This window comes from Coloeus monedula (genome assembly GCF_965178545.1).
Source record: "Coloeus monedula genome assembly, chromosome: 29".
NCBI lineage: Eukaryota > Metazoa > Chordata > Aves > Passeriformes > Corvidae > Coloeus > Coloeus monedula.
The window spans coordinates 1,005,636-1,028,710 of NC_138809.1; the positions used below are offsets into that span (position 1 = coordinate 1,005,636).

Genomic DNA, 23,075 nt, shown 5'->3' on the forward strand with positions numbered 1-23,075 from the left:
GACACTGGGGCTTGGAGCAGCCTGGGACAGTGGGAGGTGTCCCTGCCCATGGAACTGGATGGGATTTAAGTCCCTTCCCACCCAAACCACTTTGGGATTCTCTGACCCTCCCAAACCCAACAGGAGGGGCCACAGCAAAAGCCTTGGACAGTGACCTCAGGCAGCTCCCCCTGCCCTTGGAAATTCACCCTGCAGAGAAAAGCAACACAACTGGATGGAAAATGTTCATATTTCAACAATTTAGCACCAGACTCACAGAATTTTTAGCCTTTGCACCACTCAAATGCAATGAACCAACTCTTTTTTTTTCAAGCACGGGAAGCACATCCCAAATTTACAAGCACACAATGAACTGTCCTCCTTCAGCACTCTCAGGCTGAACAACCCCACCACAGACCGACACATCCAAAGCAGAGAGTTTGTATTAAAAATTATATATATTGTGTCAAATAAAACAATCAGTCTGTGTACAAATTTATACATGACAAAAAATAAAACTCTTTGAATAACACTGTGTACAAAAGAAAAAGTGCTGGCTGCTGTTCTGCTCTACGAGTTCTAGAAGCAACAGGCTCACCAAAGGCATTAGTAAACACCTAAACTGCATTGCAGGACTCAGGTAAGGCACAGAATTCAGTTATTTAGGGGTGAAAATAGTCCTGTACAGCGTTCAGCACCTCTGCCAGGCTCCTTCAGCTGTGCTCTGAGAGCTGATGGAGAAGCACTGGAAAATACATCATCACTGTCAGGCCCCGGCTCTGAAACACCTGACAGAGCCCAAAAATGCTTTAGAGCCACTTCTGAGCTCATTCCTCCTCCTCTTCCTGCAGTTTTTGGCCAGGTGGTGTTTTTATCTGAGTTTCAGGCAGTTTTTAATCCAACAATGAGAACGCTGAAGAGATGCCCGCGGCCGCTCACACAGGAACAGGAAAGAATCTGAAATTCTGAACAATCTCAAGTGTCCTCAGCCTTTTCCAAGCAATTTTTTGATTCTGTGATTGCTGCCAGAGCAGCGTAGCACTGGGAGGAGACGAGAAATGGAAACCAATTTAAATGTCCAGCTCATCACAGAGCAAATGTAAAATGTAGCCCCTGCCACAATTCTCATTTGTTTAAATCTTCCACAAAGAAAATATTCTTAAAACCAACAGGCACAGGACTTCCAGTCCTATCTTAGGTAATAAGGAGGCTTTTTACATATTTTTTTTTTATCCTCACTTCCTTTACTAATCCTTTTTACACCTGGGTTCTCAGTTTGGATGCCCCTGTCCCGTGCAGCACAGACTGACAGCACCGATCTGAGTGGAGATCAGGAAGATCACTTCAGTCCAATCAACTCTTTCACTCTCCCACCGAAGGATTCCAGGCACTTGGTTCAGAGAAAACTGCTTTTAACCACATCTGAGTTACCCAGCTGTGATTTGTCCTATGGTTAAACAGCAAAATCCACAGGAGCACCAGGCACCTGATCCCAAAACTGCTGTAAAACCAATCAGCTCAAGGGCACAGAGTCCCTCCAGGTGTGGAGGATCTGCCTCACAAGCAAATCGCTCGTTGTGAGCATCAGAAACTGCCCCAGTTACCTGCACAGGTGAGATCAGGGAGGGGAGGAGCTGCTGGGCCTGTGCTTCCCTCCCCTGCTCCAGCAATGCTCAGGCTGCACTGGGAGAACCCCACCAGGATGAGGGAATGTCAGTTGTGGGCCCAGACCCTCAGGATCAGCCACTTTCTCTGCAAAACAGTTCCCACAGAACAGCTGGGAATGACTATCAGAGATTCCCACTTCCCAAAGTCGCTGGCTCCTTTAGGGTGACACAAAGCTGACTAGCTCAGCCAGTGCCCCGTTCCCACCAGGATTTTTAACGAGCCAGGGAGCTCCAAGCTGTGGCTCCTCCAGCACATCACACTCCAGGGGCTGTGGCAGCACCTTCAGTGCTGTCTGCAGCAGGAACAGCCCACATGTCCATGCACTGCTGCCAAGCCACAGCTGCCACAGGAACCACAGTTTGCCTTCATGACAAAGGGTGACGGGAATTTGGAAGGGGCTGCTCAGGAGGCAGTGGAGTCACGGTCCCTGGAGGTGTTCAAAGGACTGGAGGTGGCACTGAATGCTCTGGTCTGGGTGACAGGATGGTGCTGGGTCACAGGCTGGACTCGATGATCTCAATTTAAATGATTCTGTGATTCTGGCTTGTTTACATCCCACCTGCAGCACTGCTGACAAACTGATCACTTGGATGAATTTGTGCACCAGTATTCCACGTCAATTTTCCTGGAAAGAAATCTATTCCATGAGGGCACAAGAAGTCCAGCCCAGCTCTGCTCAGTGACCTCCAAGGCCATGACACTTTGTGAACGCCTGTTCAGCCTCTCACTCTGTGGGATGTTGATCTGGAGAACAGCAAAATCCTCTTGTGCAAACAACATGGGTTCAGCGAGGCTGGGTGCAACTCCAGCAATGGTTGGCACAGTTCAGCTTCCAGGGCGCTGTGACCAAGAACAAACACTCCGAAGTGCAGGGCCACGAACCCATCGGCCTCTGTGGCCAACACGTGCCGGGTCCAGTAAAAAATGACAACAAACAAAGTACAACTGTCACTGGGTCTGAAGGTCAATATCCAGGATCAAGGGAACATAATTCTAAACAAAAACAACTGGCAGAGTTACGCATTCCCTCCCAAAGTCCCCTCAGGTGTCACACATCCTGTCAGTGTTGTCACTGAGTTGCTTTGGTCACAAAAGGTCACAGCTTTTGTCCTGTTTTGCAGAGGAATTTTCTGTTCAAGTGACCGAATCCTTCTTCCTCCGAAAGGGAGACTTGAGTCTTTTCCAGACACTGCTTTTGGGCTTGGATTTCTTCTCCATGGCCATCACGGCCTCCTTCTCCTTCCTGCGGATCTCGCGCACCAGCGCGTGGAACACGTCGTCGATGTAGTAGCGGAACGCGGCCGACGTCTCAAAGAAGGGGCAGTTGAATTCCCGTGCCAAAGCAGAGCCTTCCTCTTTGGACACCTGGGAAACAAGTGCACACCCTGGTCAGGGAAGCCAAACCCCGTGAGTTTATTCCTTTGCCATCCCCTGTTGTGCTCAATGTTCCTCTGCAGGGACACTCCAAGTCCCAGGGCAGGTCGTTTCCACCCATCTCCAAAGGCTTCTCTACAAACCTGTTCTGCTTTCACTCATCACTTCTCTGGCAATGCCAGACACTCTCTGGACATTCACAAAAAACAAACTTCAAAGAATATTCCTTTTTATGACCTAAACCTACAAGCTGTCTGACACAAGCAGCCTCAGCCCTGGTAGTTTGTTGAGTTAAGGAAGTTTCTTTCTCCCTGCCAGAAGCTGTTGTGTTTGTCACACTACTTACCAGATCCAGGAAAACCCTTTCTAAAAGCTTTCTTGCTCCAAACCCCATCCAACCTGGCTTTGAACACTCCAGGGATGGGGCAGACAGAGATTCTCTGGGCACCCTGTGCCAGGGCCTCACCACCTTCATAGGGAGGAATTTCTTCCCAATATCCCATCTATTCCTGCCCTCTGGCAATGGGAAACCATTCCCCCTTGTCCTGGCACTCCAGGCCCTTGGAAATAGACTTTCTCCATCTTTCTTATAGCTCCTTCAGATCCTGGAAGGCCACAATGAGGTCAGCCCAAAGCCTTCTCTTCTCCAGGCTCAACATTCCCAGCTCCCTCAGCCTTTCCTCCCAGCAGAGCTGCTCCACCCCTCTGCTCATCCTGGAGCCTCCTCTGGGCTGACTCCAGCAGCTCCAGCTCCTTCCTGTGCTGGGCCCCAGGGCTGGGGCAGCTCTGCAGGTGGGGGCTCACCTGAGCAGGGCACAGGGGCAGAATCCCCCCGTTCCTGCTGCCCACGCTGGGGGCTCAGCCCAGGGCTCAGGGGGGCTCTGAGCTCGTGCCCAGCCTCACACCTACCAGCAAATCAGGAATTACAAACAAAGCAAAGCCCAGGATCAGCTGAACTTAAACACTTCATTTCTGTGCTTGCTACAGGCAGCCGGCTTTCACCACATTCCGTGTGAAACCAGCACTGCTCTCGTCAGAGAGACAACATGACAAGAAACAAAGCAAGGGACAAAACCCTCTTGTTTCATCGCATTTTCCAACAGGAACAGCTCCTGAGGGAGGGCTCCCTGTGGCCTTTACCTGGCGCAGCTGGGTGAGGTCGGACTTGTTGCCCACCAGCACCACGGGGGTGTCGTCGGTGCGGCGCACGCGGTAAATGAGCTGCTTGAACTCGCGCACCTCGTGGAAGCTGCGCCGGTCCGTGATGGAGTAGCAGATGATGAAGCCCTCGCCAGCCCTCATGTACTGGTCCCTCATGGCTGTGAACTCTGCCTAGAAGCAGACAATGGCGTTTTAGTTCCACCAGTGTAAAGAATTCCTGGTTTTCTCAGGATGGGAGACACAACCTGAGATCCAAACCCGGCTGTGCAAACACCTGGGCATCGACCTCCCCGCCCCACAAGCCACGAGTGTGTTTGGGATGGCCCCCGAGGTTGCCTTGGCACAGAAACCCCACTGACACGTGATTTACCAGCTCACAGATGCTGCTGTTTCACCAGTGGGGGAAGCAGTGCCACAGTTCGAGTCAGGCACTATCAGCATGATGCTCATGAGAAGTGAGAGAGCTCAAACCCCCCAGTTTGGAATAAGAGAGGCATCTCTGAGGCAGGATTTCTGTCTCTACACCTGATCATTACAGGCTGCTTCACATGCTCTCCATTCACTTGTAATTACTCACACACCTGTCCTGCTGTGTCCAAAATATCCAGGTTGGCAGGTTCATCATCGATGCGAATCCGGATTTTATAGGCATCCTCTGCGGATTCCCAGGACATCAGAAAGATTGGGATACAAGCACAACACTCATCAGCCACCAGCTCACCAAGACAGTGCTACACTAGAACCACCCACCCCAGCAGGAGCACTGGACTACCTCAGTCTGAGCTTTGTTTAAATTAAGTTAAATTTCTAATTGTTCTGGTGCGATTCAACATTTCACGTGCAAAAATCGTGTTTTCCACCAAGGTGACCAAAATGAATTTCTGGTGACCAGAATGAATTTCAGCCCAGAAATTCATTTTGGTCACCCTGGTGGGAAACACAGAGGAATATCATTTGGTTTTTCTCAAAGCCAGAAAAGATCTGTAGTTCAAGGGAAGAACTGGTCACCAACAACTGCTGACTTCTTAGAAGACATTATAATATACATCTCAATAAAATATATGAAACATTATATATGTAAATGTTAAATATTATATATGTAGATATAAATATTACATATGTAAATATTTATAATAAAGACCATATAAAACCAATCTGCTTATGAATATATAAATACACAAATATTTTGTGCCTCTCACTCAGCACTCCCACACTTTAAGAACCCACTCTCAGCAAGAATTTGGCTTTTTTTCCCCCCACTTTTCCTTCCAGTGGGTAAATGTTGGTTCAGGTTTCTCCTAGAGATGCTGCCGAAGTTCTACAGCACCACAGTGAGTTGTTGAGCACTTTCATCCCTCCCAGTTTCTCAAACACAGAAAACAATTTGGCCTGACAAGTGAACAGCAAAGAGCTGAGCACAGCACAGAGCCTGGATTTTGTGAACAGACAACTAAAAATGGCTTAGCAGCAGTTTCAGTCCCTGTCTGCCAACACACAGAGACAGGGCATGCCCTGAACACATGGATTGGAAAACGACTGAAGAGCTGAAACTCAGGATTCACATCCCACTCTTAGGACTCTTCAAATCACAGAAACACAGAGAGGTTCAGGTTGGAAGGGACCACAGCAGATCAGCTGCAGGGCCATCCCAGAGCACAGGGCACAGGATTGTGGCCAGATGGGTCTGGGATGTCCCCAGGGAGGAGACTCCACAGCCGCTCTGGGCTCTGCTCAGGGCTGGGCACTGCCCAGGGCAGCACTTCTGCCTCCTGGGCAGGGCAATTGCCGGGCTCAGGCCCTGCCCGGTGCTCTGGTGCCGCTGCCGGGCCCCGGAGCAGAGCCCGGGCCCTGCCCTGAGCCCTCCCTGCAGCCAGGGACAGCCAGGGCTGAGGGCCCCTCTCAGCTGGGGCTCCTCTCGAGGCTGAGCAGCCCCGGCTCCCTCAGCCTGTGCTGGGCACGGATCTCTCCAGGCCCTTCAGCATCTTTGTCACCCTCCGGGAGCTCCGTGTCCCTGCTGTGCTGAGGAGCCAGAGCTGGACACAGCACTCCAGAGGTGCCTCCCAGGGCTGGGCAGAGGGGCAGGATCCCTCCCTGACCTGCTGGGAAGGCTCTTCCTGATGAGTGATCAAAGATCAATCTACAGCCAGATTTACAGGTATCTTTGAATTGAATACCTTAAAGCAATGGGCCGTAACAGCTCGACCTACCAAGGGAATGAACGAACAGAAAAGAGAAGAGATTTTCCTCACCAATGGTGGGATCATGATCCTCTGGGAACCGGTGACTGATGAACTGCATGGTCATGGCTGAAAGCAGAAATCAGGGAACAAGTGAGCAGCTCAGCTCACAGCTCCCCTGATCCCACCGTTACCCCACAGCCACGGCGCAAAACCAAACCCGGGCACGGCCCGGGCCGAGCGCGGGAGCTGCAGTCGGCCCAGGGATGCTCCGCCCGTGTCCTCCGCTGGGACGAGCCCCAGGGACGCGGCCGGAGGCGGAAAGCGATGACCGGGACATCCCGGGAGGGGTCCGGACACCGCGGCGGGGACACCCCGGGATGGGCCGGGCCACCTCGGGAGGAACCGTGATATCCCGAGAGGGGCCGGGACACCCCAGCGAGGGCACCCCGGGAGGGTCGGGATACCTCGGGAGGGGCGGCACCGCGCCCAAAACGGGGGTTTACTCAGGGAACGCGGCTCCCCCCCGGCCGCTGCCCAGCCGAGCTCCTCGGGCCGAGTCCCCCGGCCCTGCCCCCGCGGCGCACGGCGGGTCCCGGGGCGGGTGGCGGCCGCAGCTCCGCACTCACCGCTCTTGCCGACGCCGCCCGCGCCCAGCATCACCAGTTTGTACTCTCGGGACTGCCCCGGGGCGCCGCCGCCGCCGCCCGGGCGGGCTCCGGGATCCATCGCCGCTCCCTCGCCGCTGCCCCGGCCCCGCTCCCAGCGACACCGAAATGGCGGCGGCTCCTCCGCCACAGCGCCCGCCCGGGCCCGCCCCGGCCTGGGCGCGCAGCGGGCGGGGCCCGACGGCGGCTCGGCGGGGACACGGCCCTGCCCGCGCCCGCCCGGGCACCCCCGGCCCCGCGTCCCCTCAGCCCCGCGACTCCCGGATCTCGGGGCTGCTGTCAGCTCTCGGACCCCCCCTCAGCCTGCGACTGCCTCCTCCATCCCCCCATCCCAAACACCCAGGGTTTCCCCACAAGCCCAGACCCCCTCTCCATCCCGGGTCCCCCTCCCCGCCCGGCGGCTCCCGCAGCTCCGGGACTTCCCCGAGGGGCTTCTCCAGCCCGACCCCCCCTCCAGATCACCAGACCCCCTCCCGTCCCCAAGGGCTCCACCAGTCCCGGGACTTCCCCTCAGCTCCCTGGCCCCGGGGCTCCCCCGGCCCCTCCTATCAGGGGCTCTGTCTCCAAACCTCACCCACAGCAGCAGCAGGAAGCAGAATATTTATACATTTATTTATAATGAAAGTATGGTTCTAATTATTTACAACACATCGGAAAGCCGAGGTTTGTATAGATGAGCCATCCCGGCTGTCTGGGCTGCAGCAGCGACACAGCCCCTTCTTAAACCCACAGCTCCTGTCCCAAAAGCTGCCCCGTGCCTGGGAGCAGTTCCTGTGCCACTGCTCCATGCCACAGTTCTGTCTGCACTCAGCCCCCGGTGCAGTTCATGTCCAAAACAGTCCAAAAACAACAGTCCAAAAACTCATTCCCAGGTTCTGCGCAGGAAGCAGGAGCTGCTGGACCCAACTGCTGCCCTTTGGGAAACCACCGTGGAACGTGCTGGCTCTGGTGGAACCCAGAGAATGAGGGAAAAGGAATTCCTCCTGGGTGGGAGCGCATTCCGGGGTGACTGGAAACGGTTCAGTACCAAGGCTACAAGTGCTGAGTCCACCTGGGGCAAGGTGGACCTATCCAAAAACCTGAGCATCCCCCTACCCCAACATGTGGCTAGACTGAGAACTTGTGGGATTGGTAAAACCACATTTCAAAATAAAACTAAGCCGAGTTACAAGAGATGTTTGAAATAAAAACAAAGAGTTTTCAAAATGCGATGCTCAAGTTTTTCATGACTCCTGGATGTTCCTTCCCTCTGGTCAAAGTCCAAAACTGAGGCTGAGTCACCAGCAGCTCACTGGGGCTGACAGCAGGAGCACTCCATAAAATGCAAATGCAGAATGGAGTCAGTGGCACTGACTCTTCCCTTTAAATTATCTCAGAAAAACAGAAAATGTGGCCCAAGAGGCTTCCCTGGTTCCTCTTTACAGCACATCTCCCTTGCACAAGGGACTAGCCCTGTCAGGATGCTATTCCAAATACTCCTTTTTAAAATTGACAAATACACTGACGAAATAAGGATTTTAAAAACAATGGAGCCCTTCCAAGGGTTCCAATTGGCTTCTGCAAATGTAAAAACAACACGTCTGTGCCAAGTTCGTTCTGGAATATACATGCATTATTGCTAGAGGGGAAAAACCAGATGAATGAAAACTCTTCTGCAGTTTTTATGGTGCCATCCAGAATGGCATCTGTTGTTTTGCTCGCTGTTGTGAGGACGGGTACTGGTACCCCAAACTCCAGCCCTGTGAAAAAGTACTTGCGTTTTTATGGGCACCATGTTCCTCCTCTTCATCTGATGAATCTCCAGCATAGGCCACTAATCCAAAGCCCTTCTCTGCAGTTTTCATCTTCTTGGTTTGATGATCTAGGAGGGGAAAACAAAACAAGCCCCCCCAGCCCCCAAGAAGGAAAAATAAAAACAAAACAAACAAAAAAGAGATAAAGTGCCCCAAAACGAGTTAATAATAATAAAAAAAAAGATGTTAATTGTAAATTGTTAGTTGGACACCATTTTGAGGTCACAAGGCCAATGGTCATCCAAGGTCGAAGGCCACACGAAACAGCACCAGCAACAGCCATGTGATCCATCAGAACCATGTAAGAGAACAGAGAAACAAGAAAGAAACACACAGAAAAGGTAAAGTTAGCAAATGGCTCTCAGCGAGGGCAATTTCACCGTTAAAGAGATCAACACGTAAAGAAAAGCAGAAATTTTGTTCAAAAGGAAGCTAACAGGAGAGCAATGTCTGGGAGCAAGACTGCAGAAGAACTAAGGTTAAACAGGCTGGGTGATGTCCCTGCAGAGCTGAAAGCACTGAACTGCCTGCAGACTTAAACAACTGCACGTCTGACCAAGTTCAAACCCTTGCTGAGTGACAGCCCTAGGAAAGATGAAATCCTGACAGCATTTGTGCTGTCTGCTGCCAGAAATGTGTGTAAATCCCCACGTGAGCACAACTCCCCCAACGCTCCTCAGTGCCTCTGAGGCAGCTGCTCACAATGCAAAGCCTCACCTGTGCCACAGAACAACCCCACCACATTCTGTGCTGCCTGATGGGTCAAAACTCCCTGTCTTTAGTCCCTCACTTAATTAAACTCCCCTCATTTCATAGATATTTATTAAAGCTTTGAGAAGCTACCTGTGTGTATAACCACAGCAAGCATCAGTGCTTTTAGAGCAGTGCAATGTCACCTGCTTTGCACTTCAACCAAGAACAGCCAAAAAAAATCACCAGTTTAGACATGTGTTAAAACCAGCACCAGCTCATTTGGGAAAGGAAACTGGACTTACAAGGGTGTTTGGGAAAGGAAACTGGACTTGCAAGGGCATTTGACCCATTGCACTCACCATGGCTGCCTGGTAAAGACCCCGCACCTTTTCTTTCTTCCGATTCCGCTTTCATTCCAGTGACAGGAAAAGCTGGCGGAGGCATCAACTGCCTGTTCAAAGCAATATTTTTTTCTTTTTTAAACCAAGCTGAGAGTCAAAGGTAATAAAAACCAAATTCCTAACTCAGCCCTTGGCCTGAGGAGTTCAGCTTTAAATTCCCTGACTCATCCAGCGACTGTACTGGTGGACTGCAGTGAATGATGGCCCCCGCCCAGAGCTCTACAAGGCCTGTCCCCTCCCAACATTCTTACTTCCAAATGGGACAGGAAGGGATTGGATGGATGGGCTATTAGAGGGGTAAGAAACTGGCTGGATGGCAGTGTCCATGGATGTCCAGTCAATGGCTCAGTGTCCAAGATGAAACCAGTAACAAGTGGTGGCTCTCCAGGGTCTGTGCTGGGGCCAGTACAATGTAACGTGTGACAGTGGCAGAATACCAGACCCAGACAAAGTAAGACTTGAGGAGTGGAAATGAAGCTATTTTCATTCTGTAGCATGAAAAGGTAACCCTTGCATCCCTTCTCCTTAAAAAACCCAACCCAAAATATAAAACAACCCACGACAACCAAACAATCCCCAAGTCACAGACGAGAACATGAAACCCATCTCTGAAATAAGCTTTGCATGAGAACCAGGAGAGCCCTGGCCATGATTTCCTCACTCACCTGTCCCTCTCTCTCTCCTTTCCTGAGGAACTTGCTGGCTTCGCCGCGGCTCCCTCGATTTCACTCTGACTGGAGAAGCCTGTACCTAAATTAGTCATATGAATGGGTCCATGCTATGAGCAGAAAAACACACGGCATTAGCAAATCTACAACTACAACAAAAGCTACAGCTCCTTAATGATACTGTTAGGAAACCCAACCTTTCAGAGCATATGGCCAACTAGCAGGAGGAACCTCTAATCACCACTGTTACACAAAATGCTTTCTCCTAAAAATACTGAGGGCAGCGTGGTAAGAAACATGCCTGAGCACCACTCTGGAAGACTCCTCACCACCTACTCCACCTTGTCAGTAGTTCAGGACACTAAAGAGAGCTGGTCCCTTCATGGATCACCTATTACCTCCTCAGCCATCTAATTCTGAACACTGAGCAGACCTCATGCCACAGGAATCTGCTCGAGATTCTAATATTAGCTCTAACACATGGCAGTTCCTTATTGCCTCGAGGCAAAGCTTTTATTAAGGGTTCTGCCTGTGGCAGGGGTGTAGCATCACAGAAGCATTTACAGACAGTCCCTCTGCTCACATGCAAACCTGAAGAACTCAAAATTATTTTTCTTAAAATCATCTGACTATCTAAAAAACAAATAAATTAAGCTTTTAAACTAGGCTTCTTGAAATCCTCTCAAGTGCAACCTGCAAGGTAAATGGGAAAATCTGGAAGTTATTACATTTCCCTCCCTCAAAAAGCCTACCTAAAACCCCCAAAAATTCCAATAAATCCCCAAATAATCTCCCCTTAAGTCAAGCAGTCCCACGCTCTTGTCATGTCTGTGACCTGGATGCACCACTTGTCTTTGGGAAGGACTGGGGGCTTGGAAAGCAGCTGGAATGAGTTCAGCCACAGCTTTAGAGCAGTGCATCCACTCACAGTCACCAAAGCGTGGGCCCTGTGCTTTGGAACAAGCACTGCCCTCTGCCCAAGGCCCTGCACAACTGCTCCAACAACCTGGGCTAACAACAGCCTCTCGCCAACCCCGCTCTGCCTCGGTGAGGGAAGTAAAATTGCTGATTTTATTCCACCTGGTATCCCAGCAGTCCTGACTCTCTCTCATCAGGCAGTTCCTCGGTGAAGCGTCTCTTTTGGCCCTGGGGATGCTGTTGGACTTGTGGCTGTGTACCAGCTGGCATGGTGGTTTTTACTGGGGCAGCAGGAAGGAAAGGAGCGCTCAGTGGACTCTGCCATGCACAAGTCAGAGAGAAAACACAAGAGAATTGGATAATGTGCTTGTAAAGCATTCATTTCATGCCGTTTCATACAAAGGAGCAGAACACACAACTGGTTTCTCTAGATTATAAGAGAACTTAGAGGAAAATTCACAACTGAAGAGGTAAAACAAGTATTTCATTTAGAGAATGCTCCCACCTCAAACTAATCCCCATCTGTAACTCAAACTCATGCACCTACATAGGGGCACCACAGCCTGTGATGATGCTCCCCAGAAAAGAGCCCCCACCCCCTGAAAATGTCCTTGCTGTTAACAGGGAGTATGAAAAGTGCAGTAGGAAGCAGCCACATGACAATTTAGTTGCTCAGAAGGAAGGAGCAGCTAAACAATAGCAAAAAAACCAAACCAAAAAAAACCCCAACAAACACACCCAAACCCCCCCCCCCAAAAAAATCCCAAACCAAAAATAATATACGCAAAACACAAAAACAAAACCACACCAAGCAAACCAACAAAAAACCCCAAACAAACACACAAACACAGCAAAAAAAAAGAAAAAAAAAAGCCCTAAAGAAGAATTCACCATCTGGAACTATAAAAGTCTTTTCTTGCTGGTTAATTTGCCAACTACATAGCAAGGAGTGACGCCGGGGCAGTACCTGGCCAGTGCTGGCTGGAGGCTGGACTTGAGGTATCGGGTACTGCGTGGGCACGGGTGGCACTGCCGTGGGCAGCGTGGGGAGGACTCCAGGAGCCAAGGGCACTGCAGGGGGGACTATCCCTGGTACCCCATAGGGAGGCTGGACAGGCTGCTGAGGAGGGGGAACCACAGGATAACCAGACTGGTACCCGTTGGAAGGGTAATAGGAGGGCTGGGAAGGGACGCTGTTGATTGTGGCCGGCTGTGTGAAGCCTGGGGAGAGACGGGGAAAAATCATCTTAGTTCTGGCACAGTCACCAAAAGATCCAGTTTAATTCCAAATGTAAAAGAAGCTGGACTCTCGAGGCCGAGTTATTGGTGATATTTACCTGCCAAGGGAACTGCAGTGGTTATCTGGTTCACAAATCGGGAGTACTCGGCATGAACCTACGAAGAATTTCAAAGATTAGACAATAAAAATGTATTTACAAAATCAACCTTGATGTAATTCCCCATAATCACGTGAGGGAATGCTGATTACAGAACACACAGTGCACAAGGACAGCAACAACCCAAACAATCCACCCACCAAAACCCCTATAAACATCCCCCTCATCCTACTGGCCTCCGGGGCAGATTTGTGTAAATTATGGGATAATCTTTCACAGGAAAAGATTTATTACCACAAATTTATTACCACTACAGAGATTCAGAGAATAAAAAAGCTTCCAAATATTTTTCAAAAGAGACTTTAGTAGCCCATACTCCATTATCTTATTATTGTATTAACGGAAAGACTCCAGGACATTATTGTCATTCCTGTAAGAGAAGCTGAGAGAAATTGAAGTTTCTCTGTGTACATGTGAGAGATTTTCTAGAACTTTTTGGTACACCAGTCACTTTATCTTTCCTAAAGCCAACAGTGCAGCTTTGGACATCATGTAAAGCTAAAGCAAGGGAAGCTGGAGCAATAAGCAAAAAACCAGGATTCTTTAATGTTTGCAGTCAGACATTCCCTTGTCCTCACCCCCAGTGCTGCTCAGGAAGCATTTGCATTTTTCCCCCAGAAAAATTCCTGTACTCTCAGCTCCTTCCTGAGAAAAGTTTATTCCCTGTACAAGAATTAGACAGGAACCCTTGAAAGAAAAAACCTGTGAGCAAGTCAGACACATGGACAGCTTTGCTGAAAGCATTAAAAATTCTTCAGCCAAGCACACCCCAAAGCTACAAGAGGCTCTGAAATCTCGTATTTGTAAGAGCTACTCACGGTTTGCAATAGGTTCTCACACAGCTTTTTAGCAGCTGCCAAACCTTCTGGCTTTGGGTGACTGAAAACATACACAAAAAAACCTCGTAAGAACAAACTTTTCTGTCCAATTTGGGAGTTCCTTCAGCGATCCTGCTGTCAGAATTATCCTTTAAGGAAGAAATTCCTCCCTGTAAGGGTGGGGAGGCCCTGGCAAAGGGTGCCCAGAGAAGCTGTGGCTGCCCCTGGATCCCTGGCAGTGTCCAAGGTCAGGCTGGACACATTGGGGCTTGGAGCAGCCTGGGACAGTGGGAGGTGTCCCTGCCCATGGCAGAGGGTGGGATGAGATGGGCTTTAAGGTGCCTTTCAACCCAAATCCTTCTGGGATTCTGTGACTCCACCCTATCACCATATGGTTACATCCTTATCACTTCAGAGACACCTCTGTTTAAGTCCAGCCAGGTTCAACACCTATTTCATTTACATTAAGTCAGTCAGAATTAAGAACTCCCCACAGTGATTAAACATTAAACAACACTCCTGACTGGCCACTGGGATTTTTTATGGTTTTTAGGAACTCCCCCATACCTGATGTAGATGTACATGGGTTCAAAGGCTTCTCTGCCTGATGCTGGTTCTATGCAACCTGAGCCTTTCCCTCGAAGAAAGACTTTGGCACCAGTTTCAATCTGAATGTGCTGCAAGTAGGAGCAGCCAGGCCCTTCCACCTTCTCTTTGACGTTAAATGTGGGAACAGCATGTTCCAGCCCAACAAATAACTTGTCCTGGACATAATGCATCTGTAAAGGAACAGCAAAAGCTTAATATTTCACTCTAAGAAATAGGATGTTCGTTTCACTGAGGGCACAAATCCCATTGCTGTGACAGACAGAAGGGTTCAGTGTCAGATGGCACAGTGAGCCCTGTGCTCTTCTGGAAGTAGGACTGCTCTCTCCATCCCTTTTCTTTTAGGAGGCCACTGTCACCTGAGTCTCACTCTCCAGACTCAGTCTTGTTAGTCCTCCAGTTTTCACAACACAAGGTCGGGGGGGATTTTTTTGGGGTGATTTTTCATCTTTTGTGTTGTGGGTTTGTTATTTTTTTTTTAATAAACAGCATGTGACATGTCTGCTGTGTAAAAGGTAAATCTTGTAAGCAGTGATATTCAGTGAAATCCACATTGATGGATGCACTCACCCCTGACTGGAATGGAGGTTTTTGGCCAACAGCTGGAGTTATCTGAGTGATAGGGGCTGGCTGGTGATAGACAGTGACTGTGGCTCCGTTGAACGTCGGGCTGGAGCCCGTGGCTGCTTTCACCACTCCGTTGGTAATTATCTCTTTGATTCTGTTAACAGCTCCTGGTTGAGAGAATATGAAATTCATCCTTATTCAGCTGCCCAGAGTAACCAAATTCTGACATGACAGGGCTACTTTCCATATTCTGTGACAGAAGGCCCAGGATTAGCACCCTGGTATGGGATCACAAAGGATGGCAACAAGCCACCCCCAGGGAGCAGCTGGAGCTGGGCCAGGGGAGGTTTAGGCTGGAGATCAGGGAAAGGTTCTTCCCCCAGAGGGTGCTGGGCACTGCCCAGGCTCCCCAAGAACGGGCACGAGGCTGCCAGAGCTCCAGGAGCGTTTGGACAACGCTCTCAGGGATGCACAGGGTGGGATTCATGGGGTGTCTGTGCAGAATCAGGAGTTGGACTGGATGATCCTGTGGGTGCCTTCCAGCTCAGGTATTCTGTGAAGTATCAGAATTCCTTCTCCATTTCCCCCTGGTAAAGTTTGGGTCAATGTTTTAAGGCAAGGGCAGGGTCCTGAACCAGGAAGGAACAACCCCAGGCACCAGCACAGGCTGGGGGTGACCTGGGAGTGTCACCAAGCTGTCCCTGAGCCAGCCCTGGGGACCAGGGGCCAGTGGGGTCCTGGGAAGGATGAGGAAGAGCCTTCCCAGCAGGTCAGGGAGGGATCCTGCCCCTCTGCCCAGCCCTGGGAGGCACCTCTGGAGTGCTGTGTCCAGCTCTGGATCCTCAGCACAGCAGGGACACGGAGCTCCCGGAGGGTAACAAAGATGCTGAAGGGCCTGGAGAGATCCGTGCCCAGCACAGGCTGAGGGAGCCGGGGCTGCTCAGCCTCGAGAGGAGCCCCAGCTGAGAGGGGCCCTCAGCCCTGGCTGTCCCTGGCTGCAGGGAGGGCTCAGGGCAGGGCCCGGGCTCTGCTCCGGGGCCCGGCAGCGGCACCAGAGCACCGGGCAGGGCCTGAGCCCGGCAATTGCCCTGCCCAGGAGGCAGAAGTGCTGCCCTGGGCAGTGCCCAGCCCTGAGCAGAGCCCAGAGCGTGTGGAGTCTCCTCCCTGGGGACATCCCAGACCCATCTGGCCACAATCCTGTGCCCTGTGCTCTGGGATGGCCCTGCCTTTGCAGGGAGGTGGCACCAGATCTGACCCTCTGTGGTCCCTTCTCTTAGGTCTCCCTGTCACACACCTATTCCATGGGATCTCGGTGTGTTATCAGTGAGATAAGAGCTGTACCTGCCCAGGAACCCTGCCCACTCCCCCCACCTTCCTTGTAGTCTATCCAAAGTTTTGGTTTCCTGATGAATGCAGTACATGGCCCCTTAGGGATGTCTGAGCAGAGATCTTGGTATCAATGTTTGAATGGAGCCTGTTTTCACCACCAAGATGTTTATAACACAAATCCAACAAAGCCACTCAAACCCTTATCACAAACACAGAGAGGAAAAGCAGAATGTTTTGTACTCACTGTCAACCAGCTCCCGTGTCTGACCCTGAACATGAAGATACAAAGGACGATCTCTGGAAAGAAAAAGTCAAATATTCAATTAAACCCACAGACAACACAATAATAATGGACCCATATTAGAGTCATATTATTACTATTATTAGTATATTGTATTACAGTCATTACACACAGAAAGTCTTCCATAAAAATCTGAAATGCCCTCCAGATAACAGAATACAAATTCCTCAAGTACCACAGTGCTCAGGCAGAAAAGCTCTGCACTGAAAATATGATTCAGGAGTTGATGATGACGACTCATAAAAGTTACACCCCTGAAAACTTTAATTAGCTTGTCCACATAAATGGTTCACTAACTAAAAGCAGCAAGAAATTTGTATTTGGGAAGTTGCAGTGTTCTGTGGGGAGGAGTTCAGCACAGTGTGATCTGTCAGGGTGATGGTTGGTGTGGTTGTTATTTCACCCCACCAGGATTAGGCAGTCAGCACCATCAGAATGGCAAATTTATTGGTGACACTGCTCATAGAGAACCAACCAAACAGGAACCCCAGCACTTTGTCACTTGAGGAGAAAAGAAGGAGAACCTCCAAAAAAAGAAATACAAACCCAGGTCCCACTTTGGCTTTCTCTTCTGCAGTCATGAACCTCCCTCGAGTCGAGACAGCTGCTCCACTCAGGCGACTGATCTGCAAAAAATGTACAAAGCCCAGTGACACACCTGACAATAACAACCAGGGCACACACAGAATACCAAAGGCTAAACAATGTTGTTGTATAAAATACCCAGAAACTGTTAATAAAGTGCTAAGAGACGGATGCTGGCTCTGAACTCATCATACAACAATTTACTGAAAAAACCAATGAACTACTAAATAACCACTTTTAGAAAACACAACGAGTTTTCTAGAAGGAAACAGCCACTGAGTAGAGTTCACTGCAAGTTCTTTTAACCTTACAAGTTAACCTTATCTCCTCAGTTAACCCTGCAGATACAGAGGTAAGGTGTTATGTAACCTCAGAGCTCCCAAGGCCAACAAAGCTGCTGTGGGTGTGGGATGTACCTCGTCCTGGGTCTGGCCCCTGGTCAGCAGGTTCCTGCACGTGAGGGGGACGTCGTTGATCTCCACCTCTGCCACCACAAGGTCATCTTTGCTTTTACTCGTAGCTGGACCTTTTCCCAGAGCCTGCAGCTTCAACGAGAACCGTTGCAGAAGACCAGTGGGTGGAAAGCAGTGATGCAAGGAAAACAAACTGAGCCCAGAGCTCGAGGGGTGAACGTGCTTCTCGTTCACTCCTTTCAGTTGTTGAAGGCAAAATCTTTACAGAGATTAGTGGAAAGCTCATTGTACTCATTGTACCTACTACTTAATCTGCCTCCTCACAACCCCGAGCCCAGATAAACACACCAGCTTCCTCTTCAGCACATGTTAATAGAATAATTCATGGTTCTGTTCTGGAAATTACGTAGAACTGAGCTGAGCAGAAACCAAAGCATTTTACACTTGAATTGGCAGCTCTGACAGAAATCTGAGAGACCAGTGAAACATGTTTGTAGCTTCTGCTTCTCTCAACAGGCTTTACAGAGACAGAATTGAGAATTTCTGTTCAGGATCTGAACTCATCCACACTACACTTCCCCCAACCTCTTTTTTAAGACAGAGGTGTAATAGTTTGTGTCAGGCTAAGAAATAAAAATCTACAGTCACAGATTCAGAAGCTACAGTGGTTACCACATAGACCTTTTCAATGTACATAGTTGGTACAGCGTTCTAAAAATTGCAAAATTAATTTTGGGGACATAAAGGTAAACCAAGACTCTATAAAAAAAGATAACCTTCCAGTACCACCCATCCACTCTCACAAATAGCACTTGAAGCACTTGTATGAGAGCCACAAGGCATCTACAGAGGGACTCCAGCACAGGGCCCTGTTCTGACATTAAACTGCTCCACTCTTTCCACACTTAAAAAAAAAAAAGTACATTCATTAACCTGCAGCTCCTTAATTTCCATTCCCTCACAACCTGAAAGGTCATCAGCGTTAATCACTGCAGAAATGCCATCACTGAGCATGTTCTAGAAAAGCAACATATGCAATGGAAGAACTATATGCATGTTATATATACTTGTTACTATATTAAAATATAAAAAAACCTGTGCAATAAAAATTGGCACCCCAAATGCACATTAATTACTTGGTTAATGGTTCCCAGAGCAAAACAATTTGTCACAGGATGCCAGAGTGCCACCGGAGCTTGTGACAAAAACAGAGCTGGGAGAATGAGACAGCACCAGCATCTGCCAATTTTTGGATGTCTCAAAGTGCCAGTCAGCAAATGGATTTTACTTCCATGGGCTACGACTATGGAGGCTCCCTGAAACCAGTCCATGTGTCCTTAACGCTGGGAATTCCACCCATTCCGGGTGGATTGTTAAGCACTGACAGGCAAATCCCATCATTTCCATGTGGGATTCCTGACAGCAACACTCCAAGAACCACCTGCTGCTAAACCTCACACAGGGAAAAGGCTGCAGTGGTGGTTTCAGCCCCAGAAGTGACAGGGAAGCAATTAAGGAGAATTCGTGACAATTTCCCACTCTTTTTTATCTTTAAGTAAATACAGTGGCAAAATGAGCACTCCTTTGGATGCAGCCTCACAAGGCAAAGCCCCGGACTGGCACGGTGTGAAAAAGGAGATACAACACCATAAAAGCCACTCTCCTCGCTAATTTTCTGTTTCAACAAGTTTGGATGGAAACTGGGGTCCTCAAAAATGGAAGGGAGGGAGTCCAGAAGAGGCCACGGAGATGCTCTGAGGGCTGGAGCTGCTCTGGAGCCAGGCTGGGAAAGCTGGGGGAGTTCACCTGGAGAAGAGAAGGCTCCAGGGAGAGCTCAGAGCCCCTTCCAGGGCCTGAAGGGGGTTTAGAAAAAGTAGAGAGAGGGATTTTTTTACACGGGCAGGTTGTGACAGGACAAAGGGCAACGATTTTAAAATGCCAGAGGGCAGAGTTAGACGGGATACTGGGAAGGAATTGTTCCCTGGGAGGGTGGGCAGGCCCTGGCACAGGGTGCCCAGAGCAGCTGTGCTGCCCCTGGATCCCTGGAAGTGTCCAAGGCCAGGATGGACGTTGGGGCTTGGAGCAGCCTGGGACAGTGGGAGGTGTCCCTGCCCATGGCAGGGAGTGGGATGAGATGTGCTCTAAAGTCCCTTCCAACCCAAACCACCCTGTGATTCCATGAAACTTGAAACAGCTTCTAAACTTGGCTCTAGCACAGGCTAAGGAGTAAGACAAGCCTGGGACTGGAACTGGAAAAGCAGCTTTAAGTTACACTTGCTTTAGAATAGAAAACTCAGAGACTATTTAAGAGGAACACACAAGGGACCATCCAGTCCAACTGCCTGAGCTCATCAGGGTCAACCAGGCACAGGGCAGGGTTCAGCAAAGGCCGAACAAGCTGTTTAGACTTGGACATAAAGCTCCTATTGGTAACTTCTTCAGGCATGAAAATAATTTGGTCTCATATTTTAAAGGGGCTGTTTCACACAGCAGTTTTTCCATCAGCTCTGCTATCTGGAAAACACTTCAGGAAAAACACTTTAAGAGTTGGACTCGATGATCCTCCTGGGTCCCTTACAACTCAGAATATTCTATGGCTCTGAGAAAAAAGTTTTTCACCTCCCTACAGGTGGCTTTGCTAAACACTTACAGCGGACTGACCTCACAGCCATCCACTACTTTCTATTATGCTGAAAAAGATTTTAAAAATGATTTCTATCTGCTTTTATCGCACCCAATTTCATCGCTTCCCGGCCCGGTGACAAATCAAGGTCCCCAGAACCCAGCCGTGACACCCCCCGCGCCCACCCACCTTGTCCGCCGTGCTGGGCGCCGGCTTCAGCTTCCCTTTGGCCATCAGCATCGCGTTGATCTTCGCCGCCACGGCCGCAGCCGCATCCAGCGCTCCCGAGGGCGCCGCGGAGCTCTCGGACCCGGCCACGGCGGCGCCGCCATCGCCGCCCCCGCCGGGAAACGGGCGCCCGGGCAGCGGCGCCGTGCCGGGGAGGAGGAAATTGGGTGCCGGGCCGGGCTGATCCCACTTGCTGCGGCGCCTGGAAAAGACAGAGGGAGCGTGAGGCGCTGTCCCGCGGGGCGCCGAGGCCGCCCGAGCCGCCGCGGCCGCGCCTCACCCGCCCGCGGCCCCCGCGTCCCGCTGCGCTCCGCCGCCCGCCGACATGGCCGACATGGCCCACACGGCTCCCGGCCGTCACTTCCGGCCCCGCGCCCGCCGCGCGACGCCGCTTCCGCCCGTTGCCATGGGGACGGCGCGGCCCCTTCCGGCCGCTGCCATGGAGACGGAGCGGGCCCCGCGGGGGCAGGGGGTGATAAGGGCTCGGAAAGGACCCTAAAGGTCATCGAGTCCAATCCCCCTCTGTTGTTTCCACGCGTATTATCCCAAGTATTATGCCGTTTTCCCAAAATGAAGCCTAAATGTGTAACTTTCTTTTGGCCCAACTGAAGTTTGGATGCCCCGTGTCCCATTTTATCCCAGGGCAATGCAGAAATTAGTGTCTGATGTAAAGGCATTCTTATCACTGCTTGTTAACAACAAACCATCCACACACTGCACAAAACCCGACTCAAATGGTAATTTCATACCTTTTAAATTAACCCCAAATATCTGTGAAAGAATTGTGGAATCAAAGAATGCTTTGGGTTGGAAGGGATCCTAAGGGAACCTAATGGTTGGGGGCTTCACCCAACCATGGGCAGGGACACCTCCCACTGTCCCAGGCTGCTCCAAGCCCCGTCCAACCTGGCCTTGGCCTTCCAGGGATCCAGGGGCAGCCACAGCTGCTCTGGGCACCCTGTGCCAGGGCCTCCCCACCCTCACAGGGAACAGTTCCTTCCCAATATCCAACCTCAATTTCCCCTCTTTCAATCTGAAGCCATTCCCCCTTGTCCTGTCACTCCAGTTCCTGATGAGAAGCCCCTCTGCATCTTCCCTGTAGCCACTTCAGGTCCTGGAAGGTGCTCTGTCTGAGATCTCCATAGAATCTTGTCCAGTCTGAACATTCCCAGCTCTACCAGCCTATCTCCAAACGGGAAGGGGTTCCAATCCTCTTACCAACTTCGTGGCCTCCTCTGGACTTGCTCCTGATGCCTTTTCCTGGTCTTAAAGTCAAGAGTCATACACGGTTAGAAGGGGAAAAGGGATTTTACCTTGGTATTTATTTTAAGGATCCTTAGGTGCACACGTCCAGGTCATGTGCATCGAGATGCACCCTGCCGAGAGGGCCCCCAAAGATCAGGTATAACATTCTAGGTGTTACTAATTAGCAGATCTATCAAAGATTCCCCAATGAGAGGCTCGAGTGAGCCCCCCTCCCCAAGGAACTTTCCCCTGGATGGTTCTTCTTGGTTTACAGAATATGTTCTGGAGAGGACCTTGGGGTCTGGGGCACACTGATCCCCAGCTACGAAGCTTCTAAAATGTTTAGTCTCTTAGCTTGACAAACAAGGCCAAGAATGTAGGGAAAAAGCACGAGGAATACAGAAGTTGCAAAAAAGGTATAACAGGGGTATAAAAGAAAAGGCAAAAAATCTTCATGGCATCACTCCAACGGGAGCAATATCTGGAGATACTCTAAGAAGCACAGGGCAGGGTGGCAAGGACCAGGACAGATGAGGGGCTGTTGGCCCCAGCACAGCCCGTGTGCATTAAAACAAAGGGAGGAGTGTGACCCTCTGGGATACAGGATCCTATTCCAGGAATCCAGGAAGAATATCCAGAAGCAGACAGACCAATGCTTAGCCCAAGGGACTCTGAAGCATTTCATTGGATGAAGAAAGTTAACCTTTGTTTGCCTTCACCTGGAAAACAGTGACTGCCTCAGACACGTTTTCTCCAAAGTTTTGCTGGATCCCTTCCAAAGGCTCCAAGAATTGGGATTGTTCAGCCTGGAGAAGAGAAGGGTTTGGGGTGACCTAATTGTGACCTTCCAGTACCTGAAGGGAACTTAGACAAAAGATGGGGAAGGCTATTTGCAAGAGCCCGGAGTGGCAGGATGAGGGGGAATGGGTTGAAACCGAAAGAGAGTAGGTTTAGATGGGATATTGGGAAGAAATTCCTCCCTGTGAGGGTGGGGAGGCCCTGGCACAGGGTGCCCAGAGCAGCTTTGGCTGCCCCTGGATCCCTGGAAGTGTCCAAGGCCAGGTTGGACGGGGCTTGGAGCAGCCTGGGACAGTGGGAGGTGTCCCTGCCCATGGCAGGGGGTGGCACTGGATGAGCTTCAAGGTCAATTCCAACCCAAACCATTCTAAGATTCTATGAGTATTTGGGGTTTAAAGAGTATTTTTGGGATTCCAAGGGTATGAAATTACCGTGTGTATAGGGTTTTGTACAGTGTGTAGATGATTTGCTATTAACAAAATATATATTATAGGATATATATATATATGTATATAAAATTGCTACATTATATACATGACATATATCTATCCCTATTTGTTATATATATTTATATATATATAAAGGTATGAGTATGCCTTTATATGAGGCACTATTTCTAGTGTATTGTCCTAGTCCATCTCCATCCAAACTTCATTCGGATCAAA

General features: G+C 50.1%; 2 protein-coding genes across 5 annotated transcripts; both read right to left on the reverse strand.

The window, feature by feature from the left end:
* Positions 1-418: 418 nt before the first annotated feature.
* On the reverse strand, positions 419-7,130 carry RIT1 (Ras like without CAAX 1). The gene is made up of 5 exons (XM_082298535.1): positions 6,989-7,130; positions 6,432-6,488; positions 4,764-4,837; positions 4,162-4,353; positions 419-3,012 (listed from the first exon to the last, which is right to left on the reverse strand). Exons 1-5 carry the CDS (start codon positions 7,086-7,088, stop codon positions 2,782-2,784), a joined length of 654 nt encoding a protein of 217 aa, XP_082154661.1. The 5' UTR covers positions 7,089-7,130; the 3' UTR covers positions 419-2,781.
* Positions 7,131-7,623: 493 nt separating this feature from the next.
* KHDC4 (KH domain containing 4, pre-mRNA splicing factor) lies at positions 7,624-20,715 on the reverse strand. 4 transcript variants are annotated; one of them, XM_082298923.1, is made up of 14 exons: positions 20,648-20,715; positions 20,329-20,569; positions 17,520-17,642; positions 17,065-17,144; positions 16,462-16,514; positions 14,892-15,055; positions 14,283-14,494; positions 13,716-13,776; positions 12,838-12,895; positions 12,468-12,721; positions 11,663-11,818; positions 10,580-10,692; positions 9,873-9,964; positions 7,624-8,888 (listed from the first exon to the last, which is right to left on the reverse strand). In XM_082298923.1, exons 1-14 carry the CDS (start codon positions 20,701-20,703, stop codon positions 8,689-8,691), a joined length of 1,863 nt encoding a protein of 620 aa, XP_082155049.1. In that variant the 5' UTR covers positions 20,704-20,715; the 3' UTR covers positions 7,624-8,688. The 4 variants fall into 4 exon arrangements, 3 of the variants coding, with proteins under 3 accessions (XP_082155049.1, XP_082155048.1, XP_082155050.1); XM_082298922.1 differs by having other exon boundaries at positions 17,520-17,648; XR_014227156.1 differs by having other exon boundaries at positions 8,831-8,888; positions 10,580-10,664; positions 17,520-17,648.
* Between the last annotated feature and the right edge of the window lie 2,360 nt (positions 20,716-23,075).